Below are 15,714 nucleotides of genomic sequence, written 5' to 3'. Positions count from 1 at the left end.
CTCAAAACACATACGGTCGTGTGTATGTAGCCTTAAAGAGTGCAAACCGGATCATTAAACGTATATACATCTCCATGAAATAAGTTTACCATGGCAGAAAAAGGTCCTTTTTAAAAGCCTGACGCTGCACTACTGAAACATTCTCACAACATTATCATCGACCTATTTGGTTTCTGCCTTGTGAAGACCCTGTAGTACAGGAATCAACAACCTCTGGCGCTTCAGCTGTTGTGAAACTACAACTCCAAGCATGCTCCATTTACTTCTTTGGGCGTAATGAGAACAGCCAAGCAAGTGTGCATGCTGGGAGTCGTAGTTTCGCCACAGCTGGAGATCTGACCCCTGCTATAGTAGGATCCAAATAACCACACCTCTAAATCCCCCTATAGACGCTCATAACTGAGATTATATTCAAGCTAGGCCCATAGCAACCAATCAGATTCTGCCTTTCATTTTTCAGAGATCCTTTGGAAAAAGAAAGATGGAATCTGATTGGTTGCTATGGGTAACTAAGCCACTTTTCCTTTGCACTGGTTTTATAAATTTCACACAAGGGCTCCATGGCATACACTGCACCCAACACAAATCACAAGTAGACAATTCTCTTCAGAATATCTCAGTAGTGCAGCCTCGGGAATTGGGCCCATAACATCAAAGAATCTAGATATGAGATTTTTAAAGAAATTTAGTTTTTCTGACACCCTGAAATGTATTAAATAGGATTTTTGTCACTGAGCACCTGCTGACATTATTCATCCATTGGCGAAAATTCGTTTTTGAAAGAGTTGAAAATCATGATATGTGACAAAGATACTCTAAAAATTATGGGGGTCATTTATTAAACTGATGTAAAGTAGAAGTGGCTTAGTTGCCCATAGCAACCAATCAGATTCCTATCTTTTATTTTTTACAGCTCCTTTGAAAAATGAAAGGTGGAATCTGATTTGTTGCTATGAGCAACTAAGACAGTTCTACTCTACACCAGTTTGATAAATGTCCCCATAAGATTTTTTTTTTTGGCACATGCAAAATTTTAAAATTGATGAGAAAAGTGGCCATGGTCTCCAAGGAGACAAGGACAGATTCGTGAAACTGTCTAAAAGTGAAACTGCGTTTGTTGCTCATTGCAACCAATCACAGCACAGCTTTCATTTTTCAAGCGCAGAATACAAAATCAAAGCTGTGCTGGGATTGGTTGCTTCGGACAACAAAGACAATTTTACTTTTGAACAGATTTGTAAATCTCCTCAGTAGTGTTGGAGACATTTTTTTATAGAAACCCAGAAAATGGTGCAATTTTTGGCTTAAATCTAATTTTCAAACTATTAGGCAGCCCCAAATGCACCAGATTTCTTATAAATCATGTGTCTTCTAATATATTTTGCACAAATAACTCCTTTTTCTGGGAGTTCGATATTGAAGGGCATCTGTCAGCAGATTTGTACCTATTACACCTGTCTGACCTGTTACATGTGCACTTGGCAGCTGAAGGACATCTGTGTTGGTCCCATGTTCATATGTGCCCACATTGCTGAGAAAAGTGATGTTTTGATATATACAAATGAGCCTCTAGGAGCAACAGGGGCGTTGCCATTACACCTAGATGCTCGGCTCTCTCTGCAACTGCCGCATCCTATACACTTTTATTGACAGGGCCAGGCGCTATGATGTTTTCACTACATGGTCCTGTCAATCAAAGTACAGAGAGTGCAGCAGTTGCAGAGAGAGAGCAGAGCATCTAGGTGTAATGACAACGCCCCCATTTGCTCCTAGAAATCTAATTTGCATATTTTAAAACATCACTTTTCTCAGCAATGCGGACACATATGAACCTGGGACCAACACAGATGCCTTCAGCTGCCAAGTGCACATGTAACAGGTCAGCCAGTGTCATAGGTGCAAACCTGCTGACAGATGCCATTTAATATCGAACTCCTGGAAAAAGGAGTTATTTGTGCTAAATATGTTAGAAGACACATGATTTATAAGAAATCTGGTGCATTTGGAGCTACCCTTTAAAGGGGTTATCCCATCTTAGACAATGGGGGCATATCGCTAGGATATGCCCCCATTGTCTGATAGGTGCGGGTCCCACCTCTGGGACCTGCACCTACAAGGAGAACAGAGCCGGGGAGAGTTGTGGATGGAGAACCCTGGCTATTTTCGACGGCTCCATAGAAATGAATGGAGGGCAGCCACGCATGCGCAGTGCACCCTCCTCAACTTTCTCCGCTCTGTTCTCCTTGTAGGTGCGGGTCCAAGAGGTGGAACCCGCACCTATCAGACTAATGGGGGCATATCCTAGCGACTCCAAAGACATACTGATAGGGACCTTAGATTGTGAGCCCCATTGGGGATGTGTGATGCTAATGTCTGTAAAGCGCTGTGGAATATAGTAGCGCTATATAAGTGCATAAAACAATTAAATAAATAAATAAATATGCCTCCCATTGTCTAAGATGGGATAACCCCTTTAATAACCCATTTTCAGGATATCATAATCAATATCAGATCGGTGAGGGACCGACTCCAGCCGCCCCCCCACCGACCAGCTGTTTGAAGAGGCCCCGATGTTCGGGTGAGTGATGCGGCCTCCTCACAGCTTACAAAGCACATTGTATAGTGACCATGCTTGCTATTGCAGTTCAGGCCCATTCACTTGAAAGGGACTGAGCTGCGCCTGGGCCAGGTGACATTACGGGCCTAAGATAAGCCGCCCTCACAACCTCTTCAAACAGCTGATCAGCTGGGGTGTCAGGAGTAAGACCCCCACAATTAGATATTAATAACCTATATTGGGGGTAGGTGATCAGTATCGAGCTCCTGGAAAACCCCTTTAAGGCTACTTTCACACTTGCGGCAGTGTGATCCGGCGGGCAGTTCCGTCGGCGGAACTGGCCGCCGGATCCGCCGATCTGCTGCTGACTGAAAGCATTTGTGAGACGGATCCGGATGCGGATCCGTCTCACAAATGCATTGCAAGGACGGATCCGTCTCTCCGCTTGTCATGCGGACCGACGGATCCGTCTTGTACATTTTTCTCATTTTTACCGATCTGCGCATGCGCATTCCGGAACGACGGATCCGGCATTCCGGTATTCTGAATGCCGGATCCGGCACTAATACATTCCTATGGGAAAAAATGCCGGATCCGGCGTTCAGGCATGTCTTCATTTTTTTCGCCGGAGAGAAAACCGTAGCATGCTACGGTTTTCTCTTTTGCCTGATCAGTCAAAACGACTGAACTGAAGACATCCTGATGCAAACTGAACGGATTACTCTCCATTCAGAATGCATGGGGATATGCCTGATCAGTTCTTTTCCGGTATAGAGCCCCGACGACGGAACTCTATGCCGGAAAAGAAAAACGCTAGTGTGAAAGTACCCTAAAGTGGGTCAATGTATTTTTCATATTATGGCCACTTTGCAAGTTATTAACATGTTGCTATAAGATATATAAAAATATTTTTTTATCTAAAACACAATATAAAGGAAGTGAAAAAGTCAACAAGAGACCTTACTTTTTGATTCAAATAATATGGGTCTAGGTCCTCCAGCGGTTCTGACACCATTCCATGAGGTATATCCCCGTATATGAATGGCAGACTTTTGCCCGCTTCCAAGTCACTGCTTGGCTTGGGGCCATTATCATCATCGTCAATATTGTTCTCTTGTTTGGGCTTCTTTGCTTTCTCCTCTGCAATGCGTTTCTCGATTGCTTTAAGAGACTCCCTGGTAAAATAGTGGAAGCTGTCGGGCCCAGGTGGTACAAGTCGTGCCTGCGCCATCTTTTCATCCTGCACCTCTTAATTTACTGCTTAGCTCCTTTCATAATGGAATCCTGCAATGAAAGAAAAATATAATTGTCAGCAGAGAAAACGACCAACGACTTGTTTAAAGGTGTTTTCTGGGAATCATACATTGATGACCAATGTCCGCCGATCATCTCTTTAAAGAGGCTGTGACCCTCCGATGATTGCTGCAGCCTCTGCCTAGGTCAGTAACGTCAAAATCATTGGTCACATGTCCTAGTTGTAGTTCAGTCCCATTCAGGTGAATAGGCCTGAGCTGCAATACCAAGCACAGCCACTATATAATGGATGGCGCTGTGATTGGTTAACTATGAGGAGGCTGCAGTGCTCACTACAGTGCTTCAGCCTTTTCAAACAGCTGATCGCCTGGGGTGTCTGGAGTCAGACCCCTCAGATATTGATGAGCTGTTCTGAGGATAGGTCATCAATATAGGTCAAGGTCGCTGGTTTGGGATGCTGCAAACTTATTAAGAGGCACATCTCCAATGTTAAACTGCATCTGACTTTGAAAACTACCCCTGATTTTGGATATAATTTACAATTTTCTGGCATAACTTATATAACATATTCTGGGCTGCTTTGGCCTAGCCCCATCCTGCCCCATCTAGTCTGAAATGATGTAATATTAATATTTAATTTAAAAAACTCTGATATTTTATGGGCTGTTTGCCCATTTTTAGTGTAAAAAGTGGAAAAACTGCAGTTTTTAAAACTTTTGGCTCACCCATTCCCCACTGCTTCCTGGTTCATCACTGGTCTCCACTCCCTGGTGCCTCTTGACGCACAAGGCATGACTACTCATCCAATCACTGTATGAGTCAGGTCATCTCTGCGGCCAGTGATTGGTTGTGCAGTCATTTCCTGCGTTTCAAGTGGCACCAAGAGTAGTGACCAGTGGGGACAAGAAAGCATTGGAATGGGAGTGGTGGGGATCGGTGAGGCACTGTATGATTTTCTTTTTTTAAACTGCATTTGGAGCGTTTTTCTAAATATATATTTTTTTTAAATCAGACAACCCTTTTAATGGTATTAAAAACAATGTAACTCAAAGTCACAATCAAAACATGCATATTATAAAGAACTACTGAACTGGATACTAAAACTTGATTAAAGGTTATAAACACCTTTAGGGGCAATTGTTTTATCATTGCAGTTTAGTTATTTTGAGCTAAAATGCATTTTTGGCCTGTATTAATTTTTTTTTCTATTCCACAACCTTCAATATATCTGCAGACTATTGCTTTCTGTTTCATACTGAGTCTGTCATGGAGCTTCTGTGATGAATCAATGTGTAGCCCTTATCTCTGAATTCCTGTCACCTCATAAACACTCTGTAAGAAGATACAATGGTCACCGCCCAGAACAACCACCAGCAAACTCAGAAAACTGGTACCAGTGTTCCTTAACCACTCTGGATGGTAGGAAACTAAGGCTATCCCTAGGTATTTCACCAGAGCCTGCCATAAGGCTGTGATGGCTAACCTCCGGCACTCCAGCTGTGGTAAAACTCCCAAGATGTACACTTGCTTGGCATGTCTAAGAACTCCGTAGAAATGAATGGAGCATGCTGGGAGTCATAGTTTCACCACAGCTGGAGTGCCGGAGGTTAGCCATCACTGGGCCGCTAGATGAACTTAGTTGCTAGTGACTCAGATTATAACTGTGGAGTAAGGGTTCATGCTCACGACTGTATGCCCTCCGAGACATGCGGTCCGTGAGCGGGCCATATGTCCCGGAGCGGCATGCATCGTGCGCATGGGAACGCACAGCATCATAGGTTACTATATTACTGTGCGCATTGGGCCGCCTGTGGGACTACTGTCCTGGACTCATATGATCATTTGAGTGCAGGATAGTAGTTCCGCGGGCGGCCCAATGTGCACAGTATCATAGTAACCTATGATACTGTGCGCTCCCATGCGCACGATGTATGCCGCTCCGGGACATATGGCCCGCTCATGGACCGTATGTCTCGGAGGGCATACGGTCATGTGCATGAGCCCTAAAGTAGTGGAAAATTGGTGAGAGCTCGCTAGAAGTAGACCTACCACAATGATTGGAGTGCAAGGTCTAGACAAGCAGGGTCAGAACCAGAAGAGACAGATGGAACCCAAACAGCAGACAAAGGATTAATCCAGAAACAAGCATGGTCAGAATACCCGAAGGATCAATAGAAGCCAATTAAGCAGCAGACAAGAGATTAATCCAGAAACTAAACCACGGTCAGTACACAGAGGGAAAGCAAGCAGTACAGGACAGTACAGAACAGAGATGCAAACTGAACCCGGATAAAAATGCAATCACCAGCAGCTGGTCATGACTTAGCAGCAGATTTAAATTCTCTGCCCAGCTCTGGGATTGATTGCTGACCCAGGAACCTCATTGGCTTAGCTTCCAGCCTTACTGATAGTTCAACCAGCTAGGGCTTGACTGGTTGGCATGGCAAACCTCCCAGCACAAACAATGCACACAATTCTGGCTGGGCTAACGCCTGACATACTCAGTATCACAAAATTCTTATCAAACCTATAAGAATATGGCTTAAGGCTCCTTAACCCCTTAAGGACACAGGGCGTACCGGTACGCCCTATTTCCCGAGTCCTTAAGGACCAAGGGCGTACCGGTACGTCCTGACTTAAAATCGGCATTCCGGCGCCGCGGGGGTTAATCGGAACGGGATTTCGGCTGAAATCATTCAGCCGGCATCCCGTAACAACGCGGGGGGGGGTCATTTGACCCCCCCGTATCGGCGATCGCAGAAAACCGCAGGTCAATTCAGACCTGCGGTTTTCTGCGTTTCCGGTCCATTCGGGTGTCCGGTGACCCGATGAACCGGAAAAAGACTGCGATCGGTGGCGTAATTATACACCACCAATCGCAGTCCGAGGATTTGAGGAGGCGGTGCTGGCCCTGGTGCTGAACACTGCTGTCCAGGGTGCTGATTGGTGCAGGGGAGAGAGGCGCGAGATTCAAACTTCCTGCGCTCCTCTCTCCCCTCCTCTTCCTGTTCTGCACGAGCACCCGGCAGCATCGTCCAGCACCAGCTCCTGTGTCCCCCTAATCGCCATCCATCACCCTCCTGCACCCATCGCCACCCAGGTAGGTTAGGGTCAGTGAGGGAGAGGCATCGTTAGGCAGGGAAAGAAGGGAAAAGTTAGTTAGGAAAAAAAAAAAAAAAAAAAACTTTTAACTTTTACACAAAACTTTTTTTGATCCATCTATCAGACCCCAGACCCCCCCCTGCCACTTGCCCCCCCCTACCAGCCCCCCACCACCACCAGCCCCCCCACCCCCTCCACCCATCCCCCCACCACTCCCCCCAACCCCCCCCCCCCCCCACCACTAGCCCCCTCACCACCACTTTTTTTTCTGCGTTCGCTGACTGGTCGGCACTTTTTAGCGTCCGTCCACTGTTAGCGCATCGCCTGCCCCACCGCTGATCAGCGTTGTACCGCTAATCAGCAACTTTTTTTTTTTCCTAACACTTGCCCTTTTTTCCTTTTTTTAGTACGCGAACACCCGTTGCCCCCACACACACGCACATATAATAAAGTTTTACACACACGCACACCTACACGCACACACACCCATGGCCCGCCGGGTGTTCTCGGCCGAGGAGGCATATGCCCAGATTGCCTCCGACTCCGAGAGCCCCAGTGAGGATGAGGATGACCCCACATTCCTCTTATCATCAGCATCCTCCTCATCATCATCGGATGACGATGAGCCACCAAGGCGGCGGAGACGCCGCCAGGCGGAGCCAGGGGCCGCACATGCTAGGGATCCTGTGGCCCACCCTAGTACGAGCCGCCCTGGGGTTCGTACTGGTTTCCCGGCCCACCAAATAAGTTCACCGGAGACCCCTGCCGATGAACTTAGCTGGTGTCCCCCAGTGGACTTTGAGCCTGAGATTCCGGATTTCGCTGGCAATCCTGGAATCCAGATTCCCACAGTGGGGTTTACTGAAATTGACTATTTTAGTTTTTTTTTCAGTAACCCACTGGTGAATTTGATGGTGGAGCAGACGAATCTGTACGCCCAACAGTTCGTCGCTCAAAACCCAGGCTCAGTTTTGGCTAGACCCGGTGGCTGGACGCCGGTCAGTGCAGCCGAAATGAGGACATTTTGGGGCCTCGTGCTGCATATGGGTCTAGTCCAAAAACCCAGTGTCAGGCAATACTGGAGTGGGGACGTCCTGTACCAGACCCCACTGTACAGTATGGTCATGACACGCTCCCGGTTTGAGGCCATCCGGAAATGTCTGCATTATTCCGATAATGCAGCATGTCCACCCCGAGGTGATCCTGCCTATGACCGGCTGTATAAGATACGGCCTGTCATCGATCACTTTGGGGCCACATTTCAGCAGGCCTACGTACCTGGAAGGGAGGTCGCGGTTGATGAGTCGCTCATTGCGTTCAAGGGGAGACTCAGTTTCCGCCAATATATTCCCACAAAGCGAGCGAGGTATGGCGTGAAGCTATACAAAATTTGTGAGAGTACCTCAGGGTACACTTACAAATTTCGTGTGTACGAGGGGCGAGATTCCCGTATTCAACCCCCAGAATGTCCCCCCACTCTGGGTGTTAGCGGGAAACTCGTGTGGGACCTTATGTACCCACTGCTGGATAATGGTTACCACTTGTACGTGGATAACTTTTATACCAGCATTCCCTTGTTCAGGTCCCTTGCCGCCAGATCTACGTTCGCTTGTGGGACCGTGCGGAAAAATCAGCGCGGCCTCCCTGCCTACCCCCTCCAGGTACCTATCCCCAGGGGTGAGACCCGTGCACTTACCAGTGGAAACCTGTTGCTGGTCAGGTATAAGGACAAGAGGGATGTCCTTATGCTGTCCACAATCCACGGTAACGGCACCACCCCAGTCCCTGTGCGAGGTACCGCGGCAACGGTCCTCAAGCCCGATTGTATCGTCGACTACAATCGGTATATGGGAGGAGTTGATCTCTCGGATCAAGTCCTCACGCCATATAACGCCATGCGCAAAACCCGGGCATGGTACAAAAAAGTTGCGGTCTACTTGGTGCAGGTTGCCATGTACAACTCTTTTGTACTATCCCGAAGCGCTGGCAGCACAGGGACATTCCTCCAATTCTATGAGGCAGTCCTCAAGGACCTGATCTTTTCGGACCGGGAAAGAGCAGGCCGGAGTACCTCGGGAACTGGAGGCGCCCGGATCGTCCCTGGCCAACACTTTCCAGGTGTGGTCCCCCATACTGGAAAGAAGGGACGAACCCAAAAAAAGTGCAGAGTGTGTCGCAGGAGGGGGATACGGAAGGACACCACCACTCAGTGCGACACGTGCCCCGATCATCCGGGCCTCTGCGTTATCGATTGCTTCAGGGAGTATCACACTTCCATGGAGTACTACATTTTTATAATCCCCAACAGTTCACTAGAGAACATAAAACACTATGGCTCTCAGACTTTGGAGACACGAAAACTATTTTTCTTTCCCCCAAAAATATTAGTTTTAGTGCAGGCATCCTCAAACTGCGGCCCTCCAGATGTTGTAAAACTATAACTCCCAGCATGCCCAGACAACCTACAGCCATCAGCAGGGCATGGTGGGAATTGTAGTTTTACAACATCTGGAGGGCCGCAGTTTTAGGATGCCTGCTTAGTGTCTCCAAAGTCTGAGAGCCATACATATTGGGCATCGTCGCGTGCGTAAAAGTCGTCGCTATAAAAATAAGTTTTGACCAAACGCCTCGGATGAACGGTGTTAAAAATATAAAATAAAAACGGTGCCAAAACACCTATTTTTGGGCAAAATTTCAATTTAAATCCATTTTGCCGGTAATAAAGCAAGGGTTAACAGCCAAACAAAACTAAATATTTATTGCCCCGATTCTGTCGTTTGCAGAAACACCCCATATGTGGTCGTAAATGGCTATATAGCCGCACGGCAGGGCATAGAACGAAGGGAACGCCATACGGTTTCTGGAAGGCAGATTTTGATGGACAGTTTTTTTTTTGACACCATGTCCCATTAGAAGCCCCCCCTGATGTAGCCCAGACTAGAAACTCCAAAAAAGTGACCCCATCTAAGAAACTACACCCCTCAAGGTATTCAAAAGTTACTTTACAAACTATGTTAACCCTTTAGGTGTTCCACAAAACTAAATAGCGAATGTAGAAACAATTTTAGATTTTAATTTTTTTGTTACATTGCCTCAAAAAAGAGTAATATAGAGCAACCAAATATCAAATTTACCCCAAAAATAGTCCCAAAACAACAACCACCTTATCCCGTAGTTTCCTAGATGGGGTCACTTTTATGGAGTTTCTACTCTAGGGGTGCATCAGGGGGCTTGAAAGGGTACATGGTGTAAATAAACCAGTCCAGCAAAATCTGCCTTCCAAAAACCATATGGCGTTCCCCTTCTTCTATGTCCTGCCGTTTAGCCAAATAGTAGTTTACCACCACATATTGGGTGTTTCTGCAAACTACAGAATCAGGGCAACCCATTTTGAGTGTTGTTTGGCAGTTAACCCTTGTTTTACTCCTAGAAAAAATTGATTATATTGGAAAATTTTCCAAAAAATTGAAATTTCATAATTGTTTCTCCATCTGCCATTAACTCTTGTGGAACACCTAAAGGGTTAACAAAGTTTGTAAACCCAGTTTTGAATACCTTGAGGGGTGTACTTTCTTAGATGGAGTCACTTTTTTGAAATTTCTATTCTAGGGGTGCAACAGGGGGCTTCAAATGGGACATGGTATAAACAAAACCAGTCCTGCAAAATCTGCCTTCCAAAACCCATATGGTGTTCCCCTCCTTCTATGTGCTACCGTTCGGCCAAACAGTAGTTTACGACCACATATGGGGTGTTTTTGCAAACTACAGAATCAGGGCAACCCATTTTGAGTGTTGTTTGGCAGTTAACCCTTGTTTTACTCCTAGAAAAAATTGATTATATTGGAAAATTTTCCAAAAAATTGAAATTTCATAATTGTTTCTCCATCTGCCATTAACTCTTGTGGAACACCTAAAGGGTTAACAAAGTTTGTAAACCCAGTTTTGAATACCTTGAGGGGTGTACTTTCTTAGATGGAGTCACTTTTTTGAAATTTCTATTCTAGGGGTGCAACAGGGGGCTTCAAATGGGACATGGTATAAACAAAACCAGTCCTGCAAAATCTGCCTTCCAAAACCCATATGGTGTTCCCCTCCTTCTATGTGCTACCGTTCGGCCAAACAGTAGTTTACGACCACATATGGGGTGTTTTTGCAAACTACAGAATCAGGGCAACCCATTTTGAGTGTTGTTTGGCAGTTAACCCTTGTTTTACTCCTAGAAAAAATTGATTATATTGGAAAATTTTCCAAAAAATTGAAATTTCATAATTGTTTCTCCATCTGCCATTAACTCTTGTGGAACACCTAAAGGGTTAACAAAGTTTGTAAACCCAGTTTTGAATACCTTGAGGGGTGTACTTTCTTAGATGGAGTCACTTTTTTGAAATTTCTATTCTAGGGGTGCAACAGGGGGCTTCAAATGGGACATGGTATAAACAAAACCAGTCCTGCAAAATCTGCCTTCCAAAACCCATATGGTGTTCCCCTCCTTCTATGTGCTACCGTTCGGCCAAACAGTAGTTTACGACCACATATGGGGTGTTTTTGCAAACTACAGAATCAGGGCAACCCATTTTGAGTGTTGTTTGGCAGTTAACCCTTGTTTTACTCCTAGAAAAAATTGATTATATTGGAAAATTTTCCAAAAAATTGAAATTTCATAATTGTTTCTCCATCTGCCATTAACTCTTGTGGAACACCTAAAGGGTTAACAAAGTTTGTAAACCCAGTTTTGAATACCTTGAGGGGTGTACTTTCTTAGATGGAGTCACTTTTTTGAAATTTCTATTCTAGGGGTGCAACAGGGGGCTTCAAATGGGACATGGTATAAACAAAACCAGTCCTGCAAAATCTGCCTTCCAAAACCCATATGGTGTTCCCCTCCTTCTATGTGCTACCGTTCGGCCAAACAGTAGTTTACGACCACATATGGGGTGTTTTTGCAAACTACAGAATCAGGGCAACCCATTTTGAGTGTTGTTTGGCAGTTAACCCTTATTTTACTCCTGGAAAAAATTTATTATATTGGAAAATTTTCCAAAAAATAGAAATTTCAAAATTGTTTCTCCATCTGCCATTAACTCTTGTGGAACACCTAAAGGGTTAATAAAGTTTGAAAAAACAGTTTTGAATACCTTGAGGGGTGTAGTTTCTAGAATGGGGTCATTTTTGGGAGGTTTCTATTATCTAAGCCTCACAATATGACTTCAAACCTGAACTGGTCCATAAAAAGTGGGATTTTGAAGATTTCTCAAAAATTTCAAAATTTGCTTCTAAACTTCTAAGCCTTGTAACATCCCCAAAAAATAAAATATCATTCCCAAAATGCTACAAACATGAAGTAGACATATGGGGAATGTAAAGTCATCACAATTTTTGGGGGTATTACTATGTATTACAGAAGTAGAGAAACTGAAACTTTGAAATTTGCTAATTTTTCAAAATTTTTGGTAAAAAATGTATTTTTTTATGCAAAAAAAAATAACTTTTTTGACCCAATTTTAGCAGTGTCATGAAGTACAATATGTGACGAAAAAACAATCTCAGAACGGCCTGGGTAAGTCAAAGCGTTTGAAAGTTATGAGCACTTAAAGTGACACTGGTCAGATTTGCAAAAAATGGCCCGGTCCTTAAGGTGAAAATGAGCCCGGTCCTTAAGGGGTTAACATGGGCAGACACAACAGGCAATTATTGGGAGCACTGTTCATTCCTGATAATTGCTTGCGCATTACAGGAGGTGAAAACTAAATTTCATGCAGCAATGACCTCCATCATATGGGGACAAGCTATAGATAGAGAAATTTCTCATTGTGATATTGACTCATTGTTTCTGGGCATCAGATCACTGTCTACACAGAACGATCTGCTGCCCAGAAATGATGATTTAATGTAGGTGACTGCACCAGCAATATTTTTACCAGATGAGTACATGGATGCTCGTTCATCGGGAGATTGGCTACACCTTTGAACGAGGTAATTATCTGGAGGAAATGTTTCTAGAAATGCTCCATCCCGATCATTGGCCCATTTAAAGGTGCCTTTAAATGAGTGTTTATGTACAGAAGTTCAGAGATAAGGGCTACACATCAAACCATCAGAGCAGCTGCTTGATGGACTGTAAAGCAGAAAGACATTGCAGATACACTGAAAGTGAAAGATATAGAACAAAAATTGTTGACATTTTTAACCAAGTAAAAAATAAAGAAAAACATTTTTAGCCATAAATGAGTAAAATGCAATTGCCTCCAAAGGTGTCCATAGTCTTTAAGCACTTTGGTAGTTTTTTTTATGATAGGCAGCTTTTAACGGTAAATGCTATAGCTCAAAACTGGATCAATATACAGTATGTGATAATTCTGAAACAGTGTATGATATGTGTCCTGCAGGCTTACTGAGCACATAGTTGGACGCGGGTATATCAAGGAGAGAAAACAGAACTGGATCGCACATCCACAGTGCTATTAAACTCGCTTCTCAGCGTCATATTATAGTGTACAGCCCCCTATACTGCATGCTGTACTAGAGGCATTAGTGTACATTTTGATCAAAAGGCATAAGCCCACTCACCACGCCAAGGTTACCTCTTTGAGTGGGACCTACTCTGACAAAAAAGGCACAGCACACTGCAGTGACAAAGCGGCACTGCGCTGGTAGGCGGCAGGACCCAGGAGTCAAACAGCAACCCTGCTGTCCAACAATGCCACCCATGACCCTGGGTCCCCCCAACCCACCAGCACAGCGCCACAAAAACAATAGCCACAGCAGGTCCCACTTCAAAGAGGCAACCTTGGCGTGGTGAGTGGGCTAATGTCTTTTGATCAAAATGTACACTATGTACAGCATGCAGTATAGGGGGGCTGTACACTTTAATATGACGCTGAGAAGCGAGTTTAATTAGATCAAAACATAGCATTGTGGATGTGCGATCCAATTCTGTTTTTCTCCCCTTGATAAACGCATTTTTAATCTTTCTTCTTTATTACTGGTATCAGCACTCCTCCCATTCGGCACAGGTGGTTTTAATCGCAGAAGTCTGCATATAAGTGGTAATTGACCTGCAGTTCCTGGTAGTAATGGACATGTTGTGTTAGACAACTGTTCACATGGTGCAGTACTGCGTGGTGGCCATTGTTTTTGTGGCGCTGTGCTGGTGGGTTGGTGGGACCCAGGGCCATGGGTGGCATTGTCGGACAGCAGGGTTGCTGTTTGACTCCTGGGTCCTGCCGCCTACCAGCGCAGTGCCGCTTTGTCACCGCAGTGTGCTGCGCCTTTTTTGTCAGAGTAGGTCCCACTCAAAGAGGCAACCTTGGCGTGGCGAGTGGGCTTATGCATTTTGATCAAAATGTACACTAATGCCTCTTGTACAGCATGCAGTATGGGGGGCTGTACACTTTAATATAACACTGAGAAGCGAGTTTAATTAGCTCAAAACATAGCATTGTGGATGTGCGATCCAGTTCTGTTTTTCTCCCCTTAATATACACATAGTTGGACACGGTCTTCATTGGTATCTCATGAACATGCGCAGGTCAATTAACATCCATGACATATGCTCCATGTGCCTTCATGTTGTGATATTCATTGACGATATATCTAAATACCCAATATAGATGTTTGACCTCATAGTCTGGAACACGAAGAAACTTGTACATTGCATTTGTGATCTAGCGTTTGTTTTTCTACTTTGCGTGCATATCTACAGATGTAGCAGTGGCGAATCTGTCATAATGCATTGCAAATGCATTGTGACAACTCTACATTAGGATGATGTGCTGGGGTTACCTGAGGTTTATGTAAAGACACAGATAATACATTGTGAATATTACAATAATTAGGAATGGGCGAACACCTGGAACTTCGGGTTTGCTGGGTTCGGCCGAACTTCAGCCCAAAGTTCGGGACCCGAACTTGACCCCAAACCCCATTGAAGACAATAGGGACCCAAACTTTGGGGCACTTAAATGTCTGTAAAATAGACATAGTAAGGGCTAGAGGGCTGCAAGAGGAAGCAAAATGGGGATAAGAGCAGGACAATTGCTTTGCAAACAAATGTGGATAGGGAAATTACTTAAAATAACATAGAATAGAAAAAAATAATAATCTTGAACTAAGAGGCGGAGGTCAAAGTGGAGTAGGGGGTTGAGAAGGCAGTGGATGTGGCGGTGTAGGTGGAAGCGGTGGTGGAGGAGGAGGTAGCCAACAATGTTTTTGGTGTTTTTTTTTTCGTTTTTTTTTTGAAATAAATTTGGAAAGATCCCAAAACATTGAGAAATAGAAAAGAGAATGCAAGGAGAAAGTGCGCTGGAGTATAACAATGGCTGGGTGTGGCCGGTATACTTGTCTACTCAGCACAAGGTATGGACAAGTCCTGTGGGATCCATGCCTAGTTAATTTTAATGAACGTGAGCTTGTCCACATTAGCTGTGGACAGGTGGCTGCGCTTGTCTGTGATGATCCCCCCTGCCGTGCTAAACACACTTTCGGACAATACACTGGCCGCAGGGCAGGCCAACACCTCCAAGGCGTAAAGGGCAAGCTCAGGCCATGTGCCCAATTTGGAGACCCAGAAGTTGAATGGGGCAGACCCATCAGTCAGTACATGTAGGCGTGTGCACATGTACTTTTCCACCATGTTGCCGAATGCTGCCTCCTACTAAGACGTTCCGTATCAGCTGGTGGTGCTGGTTGTTGTGGCGTGCTGACAAAGCTCTTCTACATTTCAGCCATGCTAAGCCTGCCTTCTGAGGTGCTGGCGGTGCCCCAGCTGCGTTGGCGACTGCTTCCTTCTCTGCCTTTGCCTT

General features: G+C 45.0%; 1 protein-coding gene across 1 annotated transcript in view; it reads right to left on the bottom strand.

Moving 5' to 3' along the window:
- Window positions 1–15,714, bottom strand: part of LOC122944406 (sodium channel protein type 2 subunit alpha-like) — a 266,258-nt gene that overhangs the window by 151,234 nt on the left and 99,310 nt on the right. Inside the window, exon 2 of the mRNA XM_044302629.1 lies at window positions 3,522–3,841. Within this exon, the coding sequence (XP_044158564.1) occupies window positions 3,522–3,788 (267 nt within the window). The 5' untranslated portion in view covers window positions 3,789–3,841. The remainder of the gene's footprint in view (window positions 1–3,521; window positions 3,842–15,714) is intronic.

The sequence above is a fragment of the Bufo gargarizans genome, chromosome 8 (genome assembly GCF_014858855.1).
Source record: "Bufo gargarizans isolate SCDJY-AF-19 chromosome 8, ASM1485885v1, whole genome shotgun sequence".
NCBI lineage: Eukaryota > Metazoa > Chordata > Amphibia > Anura > Bufonidae > Bufo > Bufo gargarizans.
The sequence above is the reverse complement of the archived record's forward strand: the minus strand, read 5'-3'. Positions and strand labels throughout refer to the sequence as shown.